Below are 13,840 nucleotides of genomic sequence, written 5' to 3'. Positions count from 1 at the left end.
GTAGGTTAGCACCAGTTTTCTCAATCAGATCGCGCGCTAAGTACCGCGCGCAAAGTCCTATGCGCGCGCTAAGTCCCATAGGTTTTAATGGGCAGTTCGCGCGGTGCGCCCTGCGCTCTGTGCAGTGTGCGCATAAAGTTTTACGCTCGTTTAGACGTGCTAAGGGGGTTTTCACAGGCGTGCTAACAGTTAGCACCGCTTTGTGAATCAAGCCCCAGATGTTTGACTTAAAGAGGACATGTAGTGAAAATAACATAATGTATAAAATTGCTTTTTTTATTTTTTATTTTATATACAATATTAATTTACAGACTATTTAGTCAGTATTGCCCATTGTAAAATCCTTCCTCTCCCTGATTTGCATTCTGAAATTTCTCGCTGGTGGTGACATCTTTACTTCTGCCAGGTGATCTGTACGGAATGTTTGTTACTGAAAGTTCTATGCGCAGAGGGAGAGATTGCTTGTTTGGCAGTTGGTAAAGGCCGTTATTTCCCACGATGCACCGAGGGTCACAGACGGCAAACTGCCAGGACCATGGTCATGACATCACACTATGGGAGGGGTTTCACCACAATCACCACAATATCAGCCACACAGACAGATGACCTTTTCGAGAAAAGGTGACGTTTTCCTGGGATGAAGTTTAATCTTGGGTTAAACTTCCTCTTTAAGTTTGACTGCATTTGCTGCATGCTTGTTTCAGGTTTATGATTCAGACACTACTGATGCATGATAGATCCGCAGGACTGCCAGGCAACTGGCATTGTTTAAAAGGAAATAAAATATGGCAGCCTTCGTATTCCTCTCATTTCAGTTGTCCTTTGACTTGCCAGTTCAATTTGACAGAGACATGATTGTTTTCTAAAATGAACCACCACAACCGAAACGTACGCGATCAACATGAAGGTGTCCATCAATGATACAATGTTGATTGTACAATCTTACCAATTCTGTGTAGTAGAAGAGTAATCTAAAGGTGGGAATACCTCAGGTGATTCTGACGGCCGAGCGAACAAGAAACAGATCTCTCTCTTATATCGAATCTGCCAGGGCCATTGGGGGGGGGCAGGAGGGGTCGCAGCATGGGGGAAAGTGTGGCCACACATTGGCAGGCTGGGGGAACAGCCCCTCTCACCTCGTGCTCCCTCTGGGCTCCCCTCCTGCATCTATCACTGGCAGCAGCGGCGGCAGGCAAGACACATACCTCCATCCACAGCCGCCGGAGGTTCCGATCTCTAAGTGCTTTACGCTACTTCCTGTTTAAACAGGAAGTAGTGTGAAGCACTTAGAGACCGGAGACCTCTGCGGTGGATGGAGGTATGTGTTCTGCCTGCCGTCGCTGCCAGTGATAGATGCTGAGAAGAGAGCCCGAGGTGAGGGGGGACTGTCCCCCTTCCCCACCGATGTGCAATGCTCTCCCCTCATGCTGCCGACCCCTCCTTCCCCCCCAAAACGCCCCTGAGCAGGCCCTGCAGGGGCCCTGCCCCCCCCCCCCCCCCCCCACAGGTGCAGGGGCAGCATCCCCTATTGTTATGCCCCTGCCACACAACCTTAACAAACATACAGATCAGGTGTTTGACTGAAGTCTGATTGCGTTTGCCTCATGCTTGTTTCAGGTGTGTGATTCAGACACTACTTCAGCCACAGCGATCAGCAGGACTGCCAGTCCACTGGTATTAAAAGGGAATAAATATGGAAGCTTCCATATCCCTCTGCCTTCAGGTGTCCTTTAATAAACAAAAAATGGAGAATGGGGTACCAGAAAAAGAATGAAGCTGTTGCCAATAGCAACCCATCAGGCTCCAATAACACAAGCAGCTTGTCCCGGATAGAAGTAAAACCCAGAGAAGCTCAATACAACAACCAATCGCATTCCGCCTTTCCAAGCAGAGCAAGGCTTGGTTGCGACAGGTAACAGCCCCCTTTTTGCACCAGCCATGCTAAATTTGCATGTGGCTATAAGATGTGACCAGGTATTCAGACAAGTTACAGAGATCCACAAACAATGCAGGTTTTACATCAATGGGAACAGAAAAAAGCCCCCGTACGGCAAGTTCCATTGTGCTTCCCAGAACAAAAGATATTGGCAAGTATTCATTGGAAGCCGGAGACTTGCAAATACCTTGTGTTTTAGGAAGGCAAGATTGGACCTGTGATAAGAGGAGACATCGCAAGAATATAAAGGGAGATAGAATTAGGAAGAAACATACAGAAGGGGGTCTGCGCTTAGCGTCGGTTGACAGCGGTGGGCTTCCACTGTACAGAAGCAGTGGCAATGGGAGAAGAGGGAGGGAGAAGACATGCCAGGACAGAGAAATGATGGGAGAGCGAGGGCAGATCTTCCAGGAGCTGGAAGGCATAGAGGTGGGGGGTGAGCACAGGGCACACTGACAGAGGGGGGTGATAGGGGCACAGAACAGCTGGCACTGTACCTGCAGCCTCCTGCGCCTGATGATGGCAGAGTCATCCATGTCATATGGAGAGTGCGGAACAGAGCGGATCAGACAGGGAGGGAGGGGGGGAGAGAGAGGGAAGGAGAGGGAGGGAGGATGAAGGAGGGAGGGGAGGCTGAGCACAGCTACTCTTATACACCAACACAAAGGCTCAGCTACCTTTTTACTAGCACACTGGGAGGAGGGGGAGGACTGCTGACCAAACCAGCAGGGCCATTACTGGAATATGGGCCAGGTACACAGAGCCATACATCAGTGCTGATGACAGCACAGCAGTGTTGGAACAGAGCAGCTGTGCAGGGAGACTGAGCACCTGTGAACGCTGGGAGGGGTCATTGCTAGTCAGCGCTGCATTTAGGCATAGGCAAGCTAGAAAGGGAGGTGGCTGTTGGATTGGGGGGGGTGACAGGGGGGCCTCTAGCATGGCATTATTGTATACAGCTGCCGGTTACGCGATGGGGAAGAAACATGCAGTCTAATTGGTTTGCGAGTAAATCTTCATTCACTTCCCAACAGCATAAGAATGATGATGGCCTCATTACAGCATGGTGTAGTATGTGCCAATTGAAGTCAGGTACTGTTTCTATATGCATTTAAAGGACACATGAAGTGAGGGATATGGTGGCTGCCATATTTATTCTCTTTTAGCCCTTGCCAATCTAATTTTGCGATCACCAAAGTCCTCCCCAGCAGTTATTTTTTTCTGCTGGGCAGGGGGCAGATGGGGGATGATCGCAGAATAGGGAAGAGGCAGAGGGGAGGGGGCTTGGCATCAGTAGGGGGCGGTGCCAGTGCCAGGTTGCATGCTGTAGCTCCACCCCTATTGCACGCATGGCAACTTAATTATACTATTACGCTTTGCAGTGTGGATGCCGGAAGGGATCAAAGTGTTCCACTTTGTTCAATACTTTGATCCACATGGGGTGACGCCATACCAGACTATATACGGCAATGGTTTCCCTATCAGCGAGCCCAAATGTGCCCATGTAATATTGAAATGATGTGGCGCAGCAACGGGGGATGGGGATGGAGGCAATCAAAAAGGGTCTGATGATGTTTTGGGTTTTATCCAGCAACAGTGACCCCCTAGCGGGAGCCTTTTTTTACCTGTGTTGGAAAATACCAATTTTGGACATATAGTAGTCCAACACAGGATTGGAAAGGGATAAACAATGGAAATTGCCTGGCTGTCCCGCTGATCCTCTGCCTCCATACACCTTGAACAAGCATACTTCTGGTTGAAGTCTGACAAGATTAGCCCCATGCTTGTTTCAGGTGTGTGATTCAGACACTACTGCTGCCAAATAGATCAGTAGGACAGCCAGGCAACTGGTATTGTTTAAAATGAAATAAGTATGGCAGCCGCCATATGCCTCTCATTTCCGTCCGGTTTCAAACTGTAAACTAGCGGTAGTGATGAGTTGAGTCGCTTCCGCCACACCACATAGCAGCGCTAGAAACAGACCTTTGGGGAATACCACGGTATTCCCCATCTGGCCAATCAGGAAGTGACGCACGCTTGCGGTGACTTCCTGCTTTAGGGAATATGGAAAAGTATTGTAAAAATATGCTTCCGCGCATGCACCCCGCAACGTCGCGTCGGTAAATTTTTAAAAAACCTGCATCACCATAGACTAACATGGCTTCCGGGACGAGGCAGCTCACTGCAGAAGGTGACGTAGTTCTGGACCAGCGTTGGAGATGTGGCAAAAAGTCACTTCCGTCACACCGTAACGTGGAAGCAAGGGCGTAGCAATAGCCATAGCAGCTATAGCATCTGCTATGGGGCCCTGGAGTAGAGGGGGCCCAGGTGGTACTTGATGTGTTCATCATTAACTTTCTTGTGTTCCCCCACCCTCTGACAGTGTCCATGGACTATTCCAGTGATGGCTAACCTTGGCACTCCAGCTGTGACAAAACTACAAATCCCATCATGCCTCTGCCTCCCTGAGTTATGCTTAGAGCTGTCAAAGTATTGCAATACCTTATGTGTAACTTGTAGTTCCACCAGAGCCGGAGTGCCAAGGTTAGCCATCACTGGACTATGCAGTGTAGATCCCATGAGAATTTAAATTGCCCAATGAATGCATATCCATAGGGTAGGGGCAGGTGGCATTGCTCAATAGTGCCTACATCTGAGGGCCCCATGAAATATTTGCTATGCGGCCCCATAATCTCTACCTACGCCACTACGTGGAAGTATGAACGTCTCCAAGGACTTTCATTGTGGGCGCTGGGGTGTGGTAAAGAAAAAACATTTTTTTTTTGCTAAATAAAATGGAATATACTTCCTACATGAATTAGAAGAAGAAGAAGAGAAGGAAAAAAAACATTTATATTGTGCTTTTCTCCTGGCGGACTCAAATCGCCAGAGCAGCAGCCACTAGGACGCGCTCTATAGGCAGTAGCAGTGTTAGGGAGACTTGCCTAAGGTCTCCTACTGAATAGGTGCTGGCTTACTGAACAGGCAGAGCCGAGATTCGAACCCAGGTCTCCTGCGTCAGAGACAGAGCCCTTAACCATTACACCATCCTGCTTATTCCCTCTTCGGCAATGTTGGTTTGCCTGTTCAGTATCTCAGTCCAATCCGAAGTCATAATAGGGAGAGGAGAGGCATTACTTAATCTGACAGACAATCACTGTCCACCTTTCACGACTATATGACAAAAGCCCCGTACACAGGCTCAACCGCATCGGGCCCAAGAGCGTAACTTTGGGGGGGGGGGGGGGGAGCGCAGATTACCTTTGCCCTGGGGCCCCTGTGTGGCTTAAACCATCCCTGCTTTTGAAATGACATTCCAGCAGTCCACACTCCTTCCATCAAAGTCAGCAAGGAACTGGGAGGGGACAGCAGTCAGACTTTCTTTGAGCACAGAGTTGACCCCACCCACCTCCTCTCCCTGCTGCTAAAAGATTCATGTTTTCTGGCCAGTGCTGCAGAACTACAGCTCAGCAGAGTCTTATCTCCCTGTCCCTGTACAGTGTGTAATAAATCATTGAACTCTCACCCGCAACCCTGGGTGTCTTCATAAATGGGCGAAATAAGGGTATTATGGAAAATTATTTCTTATTGCAGAAAGGGCAGGGTGATGGGAAGTTTTACACATTTGTGAAGGGTGTGGGAAGGATTCAAAGTTTGATTATACAGTGAGGAGGGAGGAACTGGGCAGGAAGATGAACAGACTGCACTGGCTACACAGTAGGTAAAGGCACCCATACATCTAGCGATTTTGCTGTACGATCGACCATTCGTTTCAATCATTTTATAGAATCGAGAGGGAATTTAGTGTCAGTATGCCCAATCGATGAAAAGTGGCTGATAGCGTGTCAAATCGACCAGCTTAGTGGAAGGAGCAGGATGCAGGATATCGTTCGATCACACAGGAATCGGCTACTGTTCACATATGATTCTATCGACTCTGAATCGATTTTTGCACTCAGAGCATGGAGACACAACAATGGTCAGATGGATTAGTGAAGGTGAATCGCATAGGATACCGCTTGTAGTGTGTGGGTTACTAGCTGATCGGCTTTCGATCAACCATACTGAAGTTGATTCCCCAATAAAGTCGATCACTTTGTCGACTGAATCAGAATCGCACGATTTATGGCTACCTTTATTCTCTTAGCAGCAGAGGGGGGAGATGGGCGGAGTCAGGTTAAGGCTCTGTACTGGGGGAGTTTGAGCTCTCCACAAGTTGAGGAATTTCTGTTGCGATATTAATGTGCTGCATTCTGCACATTTGTTGCACATAGGATGAATAAACTCCAGAGTGCGACAGGTGGGTAGAAGCTGGGTGTTTATTGGGGATCAAACAATCTGGAATGAGATGGAGGACACTTTTTTACTATGGTAGGGACAATGCAACTACATAGCACATCATCATAAGACTCAGGAATCGCATCTGTGCATATACAGTGTAGCTTTATCACAGATAACAGCAATCAGCATTCTGCATAACACATACCTGCCAAATGTTTAAATAAGGGCCTGTTTCCACTACACACAGATTGGATGCAGATTGGATGCAGAATGGATGCAGAAAAACTGACTCCAATGAATGACTATGGGAAAATCTGCATCAGAAAAATCGCTTTTTAGTGGAAACAAGCCCATTCATTGGAGTCAGTTTTTCTGCATCCGTTCGGCATCCAATCTGCGTGTAGTGGAAACAGGCCCTAAGAAAGAGGGACACTTAAAGAGACACTAAAGCGAACTTATTTTGCACCTTTTACCTTATAAGTCGCTTCAGTGCTCTCATAACAAGTGATCCGCCGTGTCCCCGCCGCTAAACGAGGGTTGCAGAACCCCCAAATCCCTCTGCAAATATCCACGACCAACTTGGTCGTGGATTTTGCTGCGCTGAGAGGCAGAGCTTCCAGCTGTAGCTCTGCCCCTCCTGACGTCAATCGCCGCCTCTCCCCGCCCCTATCTGTGAAGGAAGAGTGAGAGGGGCGGGGAGAGGTGGTGATCTGCCGCGATTGACAAAAGGAGGGGCAGAGCTGAAGCTGAAAGCTCTGCCCCTTCCAGGAAATGCCGGCGGATTGCCCCCCCGGTCGATTTGGGGGCTCTGCAGCCCTCGTTTAGCGGCGGGGACACGGCGGATCACTTGTTATGAGTGCACTGAAGCGACTTATAAGGTAAAATGGGGAAAATAAGTTTACTTCAGTGTCTCTTTAAGCCATGCCCTTGCCACACCCCTAGTAATGCATACTATAAAATTTTCAGGAAAAAAATATGTTTTATAATTCAAACCACACTGGTGCTTTCTAGCCTGGTTCATTTTCCTTCGTATTAACATTTGAAAAAAATAAATATCAAATTTATATGGGATGGGAATAATGTTTAGAATCAAACACATTTTCAGTAGACAAAATACATCTATTTACACAGATCTGTACATGATTCCTGAAAGAGGGGAAATGAGGAAGAATGAGGGACAGAGGGACAGGGTTCCCTAAGAGGGACTGTCCCTCCGAAAGAGGGACAGTTGGGAGCTATGCATAACATGTGCTCATCACAGTCTGCCACATGCAATGTCCTAACAGTACTGCAAAGAGCAGGAAAGCTGTTCTGTGACTGCACTGCTCTCTTCTCTAGTATAGAAGACATCAGAGAGATTAGAATCAAAGTTTGCATACCTGGAATGAGATGGAGGACACCAGTTACTATGGCAGTATGGTACTGTCCCTGTTGCAACTAAGAAAAGCTCCCCATCAACAAGGAAGTAAAACTAGTTCCCCCTCCCACAGGAAGTGCTGGGGTGCATGACATGTGTATCTTCTCTATACAGTACCAGGCTAACATATCTGGATCTATAATAATTATATCAATTTCTGGGGTGCCTGTTTTATACATACTTTACACATTTGCTAATGGCCATTTGATCTTTATAGGCCACAGCTCCCAACTGTCTTTTTTTATGCAGGGACAGTCCCTCATAATCTCTCTGTCCCTCTTTATTCCTTATTTGTCCCTCATTTAAGACTAATGTACAGATCTATGTAAAAATATGTATTTGTCTACTGAAAAAATGTGTTTAAGTGACTTAAAAATGTATTCCCATCATTTAAATTGATATATTTCTTATTTTCAAATGTTAAAATGAAGGTAAACTACTGATGATAGATAGAACCAGCTTGGTTTGAATGATAAAACTACCTCCTTTGTAGTGTTGTCTGGATCATGAACGATTCGGATCTTTGATCCGAATCTATTTTGTGAGACGAATCATCCGAATCATCAAAATGAGTGATTTGGATCGCAAAGGGGGCGGGGCCAAGAGCGACACTCCTCCCTCTCAGCGGGCAGCGGGGTCCTGGAAGCAGAGCAGAGATGGATCGCTCTGTTGAAGGGGAGGCAGCCTTGCAGGGACAGGTAGATGAGAGAGAGAGGGGACATCGGTGCCACTGCCAGATATGTGTAGAGCACACATACTGGCTGAAATGTGCTGCTCATTATAGGCTGTCTGTTCCAGTTGTGCACAGTGAACACATTGAAAACTTTTGGCACAGCTCAGTAACGTTACAGGCAGCATGCTGGGCTAGGACAGGGGTACTGTGATTGCTGTGCAATATGATCCTCCTGCACTGCTCTAAACAGCTGCACTTTACGTCCGGGAATGCTTTGGGGAATGGGAGTATACAGATGAACATATAGGTGAAATATATGTTAAGCTAGAGTGACCAGATTTTTGTGGGTCCAACCTGGGACGGGGAGGGGGGAGGTGTGGGGGGGGGGGAGGCGAAAAGTGGGGAGGAATGAGGAGCGTGCAGCAACGAAGAGTGGGGGGGAGAGCTGCGGTGAAAAATGGGCGTGGCCATGACATTGTATGGGCGGAGCTAACGTAATGATGTAACAGCGAGGCATAAGAAAGCAGTGTTTACGCCATGATGTGGACAAACGAGACTTTGCATCATGGGTGTGCAGAAACTGTGTGATGCTAATACTATACCGTAACCACAAAGCAGCAAACATAGCCATCTATGACCATTAAATAATAAATGCAGTAACAGTTACCCCGGACACCAGAAAATAACCGCAATCAGCACAAAATAAACGCAATGCGGGCAACATGTCAGTATAAAATAAATGCAATGCGAGCAACATGTCAGTACAAAATAAACGCAATGCGGGCAAACATGTCAGTACAAAATAAACGCAATGCGGGCAAACATGTCAGTACAAAATAAATGCAATGCGGGCAAGCATGTCAATACAAAATAAACGCAATGCGGGCAAACATGTCAGTACAAAATAAACGCAATGCGGGCAACATGTCAGTACAAAATAAATGCAATGCGGGCAAACATTTCACCAGAAAATAAACACAATGCGGGCAAACATTTCACCAGAACATAAACGCAATGCGGGCAAACATGTCACTACAAAATAAACGCAATGCGGGCAAACATGTCAGTACAAAATAAACGCAATGCGGGCAACATGTCAGTACAGAATTAACGCAATGCGGGCAAACATTTCACCAGAAAATTAATGCAATGCGGGCAAACATTTCACCAGAAAAGAAACGCAATGCGGGCAAACATTTCACCAGAAAAGAAATGCAATGCGGGCAAACATTTCACCAGAAAAGAAACGCAATGCGGGCAAACATTTCACCTGGAAAAGAAAGCATTTACTCACCTGGCAGAAGTCTCCGGCCTCTGGCTCCCGGGACCACCTTCCTCCTGGCTCCTGCTCGTCTCCTGCGCTGACAGGGCTACGGCAAGATGGCGCCCGAAGCCCTGTACTGGAGACACAAATAGTCTCCAGTACAGGGCTTCGGCAGCCATCTTGCCGTAGCCCTGCTCGCCTGCCGGTGTCGGAACAGACACCGGAAGAAGGAGGCTGGAGCGAGGCTGCGGGCAATGAACTGGCACGGCGTCTATAGACGCCGCTGCCAGTTCATGAGGATAGAGTGGCCAGAGTCCCGAGGCCGGGACGTCCCGCTCCTGAAAGCGGGACGTTTCCCGGGACCTCATGCAGCCTGGGACAGCGGACCCCGAATCCGGGACGCGTCCCGGGCAATCCGGGACGTCTGGTCACTCTAGTTAAGCATATGATTGCAGCATGTGGGTATTGTGTGCAAACAAACATTTCTGCTCTCTGCTCGTCCCTCCTCCCTTCTCTGTCCACTCCCTGCCCTCTGTCCATCTTCTCCCCTTCTCTGTGTGCCCACCCCCTCCCCTTCTCCTGTCCTGCTGCTACTCTGCTAGTCATTTCACCCCCGAATGCTTCCCTTGTAAAATGATCCGAGATTCGGATCAAAGATCCGGATCTTTTCAATGATCCGATTTGAATCATCCGGATCATTGAAAAGATCCGAACTTCCCATCTCTACTCCTTTGCTTCTGAATTCTTTTTGATATGCATGGCGAGGGGGTGTGGTGGGGGCATGGTTAGAGGTGTGGCAGGGGCGTGTCTTAACATTTGACTGTATGAAATCTCTCGGGAATCGGCCGAGTCCACTACATCCACCGCCTCGTCACTACTCCCCTAAGTGTGCCCCCTGTGTGAGCATTTATACATTACCTGTCCTGTGTTTCCCACCGCAAGGTGCCCATCTGTATTCGGAATCCCGCGCTCTTCCGTTAGCGTTATTGACGCCAGCGGCATATAGCACATGGTGCGTGTGTGATGTCATATAGCTCATGGTGCGTGTGTGATGTGATATAGCACATGGTGTGTGTGGCATGTCATATACCACATGGTGCGTGTGTGATGTCATATAGCACATGGTGCGTGTGTGATGTCATATAGCACATGGTGCGTGTGTGATGTGATATAGCACATGGTGCGTGTGTGATGTGATATAGCACATGGTGCTTGTGTGATGTCATATAGCACGTGGTGCGTGTGTGATGTCATATAGCACATGGTGCGTGTGCGATGTCATATAGCACATGGTGCGTGTGTGATGTCATATAGCACATGGTGCGTGTGTGATGTCATATAGCACATGGTGCGCGTGATGGTGTGATGTCATATAGCACATGGTGCATGTGTGATGTCACACGCGTGCCACAGTGGCGGCGTGTATACCGCTAATGGAAGAGCAGGGGATTCCGAAGGCAGATGGGCACCGCTAATGTGGGAAACACAGGACAGGTAATGTATAAATGCGCACAGAGGGGGCACACTTATACACTAGGGGGAAGAGCACTGGGCTTTCATTGCTCGTACTGATATCGCTCGCAGTTACCGCCGCGCACCTGATCGACCATGACGGCCCAACATCTTGCAGCATGTCCAATCGATACCTGCGACCAATTTCAGACCGAAATTGGTCGATTGAACATGCTCTTGGTGGCACCGATCGATTTTCATCCCATTCGATAATAATTATCGAATCTGACAGTTGATTGGCCGCCAAGTCGAGATGTACGGGCACCTTTATACTCACAGGTTTGCCTCAGGCAGCACTCAGGGGAGCTGACCTAGAGCTGTGCTTACATTCATTAGTACAGTTATCCCTTTCTGTGAACTGTAGCAATAAACTATACATTGCCTCTCTCCAGCAGCAATTCATTCTAATAACCCTTCATAGGCAGCAATTCATGTGAATGTCCAGCTCAGTCAGATATCTGACCCTTCATAATATAATTAACGATTATTACTGGGTACAATATTAATAATGCTTTCTTTTTTTAAGGTGGACCTAAAAATTAAGAACATCTTCTCTGCTCTTAACGATACAGCATAATAATCTTTAAAGGGAACCTTAACTGAGGGAAAAAAATAAAATTCACTTACCTGGGGCTTTGCCAAGCCTCCTGCAGCCGTCCTGTGCCCGCGCCGGTCCTTCGGTGCCCTGACGTAAAGCGTCGTAAAGCGCGTCCCTGGAACGCATACCCAGCCGTAAAGCGCCTCCAGATGACGCGCTTTACGGCGGATTACGTCAAGGAATGCGGAGGAAGAGGACGCTTTGCCGGAGGACGACTGGCAGTCGGCCGAAAACGAAACTTAGCCGCGGAGGGAGACCGGAGGGCACCGAAGGACCGGCGCGGGCACAGGGCGGCTGCAGGAGGCTTGGCAAAGCCCCAGGTAAGTGAGTTTCTTTTTTCCCCCACAGTTAAAGAACAAGCGACACCCATGCTAACCTAGTAATAATAAACACATATATAAGTAGATAAATACTACTTCTACTTACATAACAGATGTATTGTGCTATCCACGTAATGATTCCTGTGAATTTTATAAAGAAAAAGCAGAAAATCCTATTGCACGCAGTGGCCATTTTGCCAAGCTAATGCTGACATCATATCCTCCCTGACACTTGTTTTCCCCCCTCCCTTCTCTTGCTCATTGTGTATTCACTAGCTGCCCTCCTCCCAGAGTCTTTTTTTTATTTACACATCCAATCACTGAGTCACCTCAGCCTTGCTTGTAAACACAAGTGATCAGCTAGGCAGGGAAATAAATGGAAGAGGAGGAATATATTATAGATAAAAAGAACTCCCAGCATTCAAAAGAACTCCCAGCATTCAACTTTTTGGCACTGTTTGGCACTAGGGCCAGTGCTCCTAAAGTATGTGATAACTCCAAACCATAACAGCAGAAAAAGTTTTGAATGCAGGATTAGCATCTTTATCACTTAATACACTCAGACCAGTTGTTGTTGAAATTTGATTTTTATGGTGACCATACCGCTTTAAGGTCCCCTTTAAACAAAAAACATTTCTTTGTTACAGCTGATAAAAAACCTAAAATAAATCTGCTTTGTTTCTACTTCCTGATTCATGGAAACAGACTAAGGGCCCTTTTCCACCAGCGCGTTTGCGCTGGCTGAATCGCAAAGTCGCAAACCGCTAGCGATTTTACAATCGCTACGGTTTGCTTTTTAACATAGGAATCGCGGTAGGTCATTTCCACTACCGCGATTCGTTTTTGTCAGGAACGCGAACGTGCGGCGGAGCGATATTTGCCGCGATTTTGCTATGCAGTGCATAGCATAGCAAAATCGCGGCCGCAAAACGTCGGGGAATCGCCGGTTTTGCGATTCAGCAATCGCTAGCGTTCAGCGTGAACGCTAGCGACTGCAGGTGGAAAAGGGCCCATACAGTATTTTTTAAGAGCCTGTGCTTTCTAATGAGCTTATCTGCCATCTCTGCCATTGGCAGTCATGTGACACAGATGAGAGATCAGATTACAACCTGTGATTAGACACAAATGAGGGGGCATTAGACAGGCTAGACTCTCTAAATACATACAGTGTGCATTTCTCTATGTTTTCCTGCTGTCCTGTGCATATGTTCAAGTCCACTTTTAAGGATACCCGAAGTGACATGTGACATGATGAGATAGACATGGTTATGTACAGTGCCTAGCACACAAATAACTATGCTGTCTGTGTTCCTTTTTTTCTTTCTCTGCCTGAAATAGTTAAATACAGGTATGTAAGTGGCACTGGCTGACTCAGTCCTGACAGGAAGTGACTACAGTGTGACCCTCACTGATAAGAAATTCCCATTTTTACCTCTTTCTTGCTCTCAAAAGCCACTTTCTGCTAGGAAAGTGTTTTGTAGTTGGAATTTCTTATCAGTGAGGGTCACACTGTCAGGGCAGCCATAAGGAGGGGACAACTGACACTGCAGTGGGGGGCCCAGGGCTTCTGGGCCCCCCCCCCAAAACGCGTTCAGCACTGAGAGAAAAGTGACATCAGCGATTGAATGTGGGGAGCAGATGAGTGAGCCCGCTACAGCGGACTTTCTATACTGGGGCACCATATCTGGGTACAGGTTACCTATACTGGGCTAGCACATATACCTGGCTACCTATACTGAGGGCACCACCTGTACCTGGCTGCCTATGCTGGGGGCACCTATATCTTGCTGGCCTATACTTGGGCACCAGCTATACCAGGCTACCTATACTGGTGGCATC

At 47.7% G+C, this 13,840-nt stretch overlaps 1 protein-coding gene across 4 annotated transcripts in view; it reads right to left on the bottom strand.

The window, feature by feature from the left end:
- Nucleotides 1-7,664, bottom strand: part of MAST1 (microtubule associated serine/threonine kinase 1) — a 156,169-nt gene extending 148,505 nt beyond the window's left edge. For 3 of the 4 annotated variants that reach the window (XM_068274224.1, XM_068274225.1, XM_068274230.1), the window contains exon 1: nt 2,434-2,503. In XM_068274224.1, the coding sequence (XP_068130325.1) occupies nt 2,434-2,472 (39 nt within the window). In that variant the 5' untranslated portion in view covers nt 2,473-2,503. Of the gene's footprint in view, nt 1-2,433; nt 2,504-7,596 lie in introns of those variants that run through there. The other variant, XM_068274227.1, reaches the window with a different exon arrangement.
- Between the last annotated feature and the right edge of the window lie 6,176 nt (nt 7,665-13,840).

The sequence above is a fragment of the Hyperolius riggenbachi genome, chromosome 3, assembly GCF_040937935.1.
Source record: "Hyperolius riggenbachi isolate aHypRig1 chromosome 3, aHypRig1.pri, whole genome shotgun sequence".
Classification (NCBI taxonomy): domain Eukaryota; kingdom Metazoa; phylum Chordata; class Amphibia; order Anura; family Hyperoliidae; genus Hyperolius; species Hyperolius riggenbachi.
The sequence above is the reverse complement of the archived record's forward strand: the minus strand, read 5'-3'. Positions and strand labels throughout refer to the sequence as shown.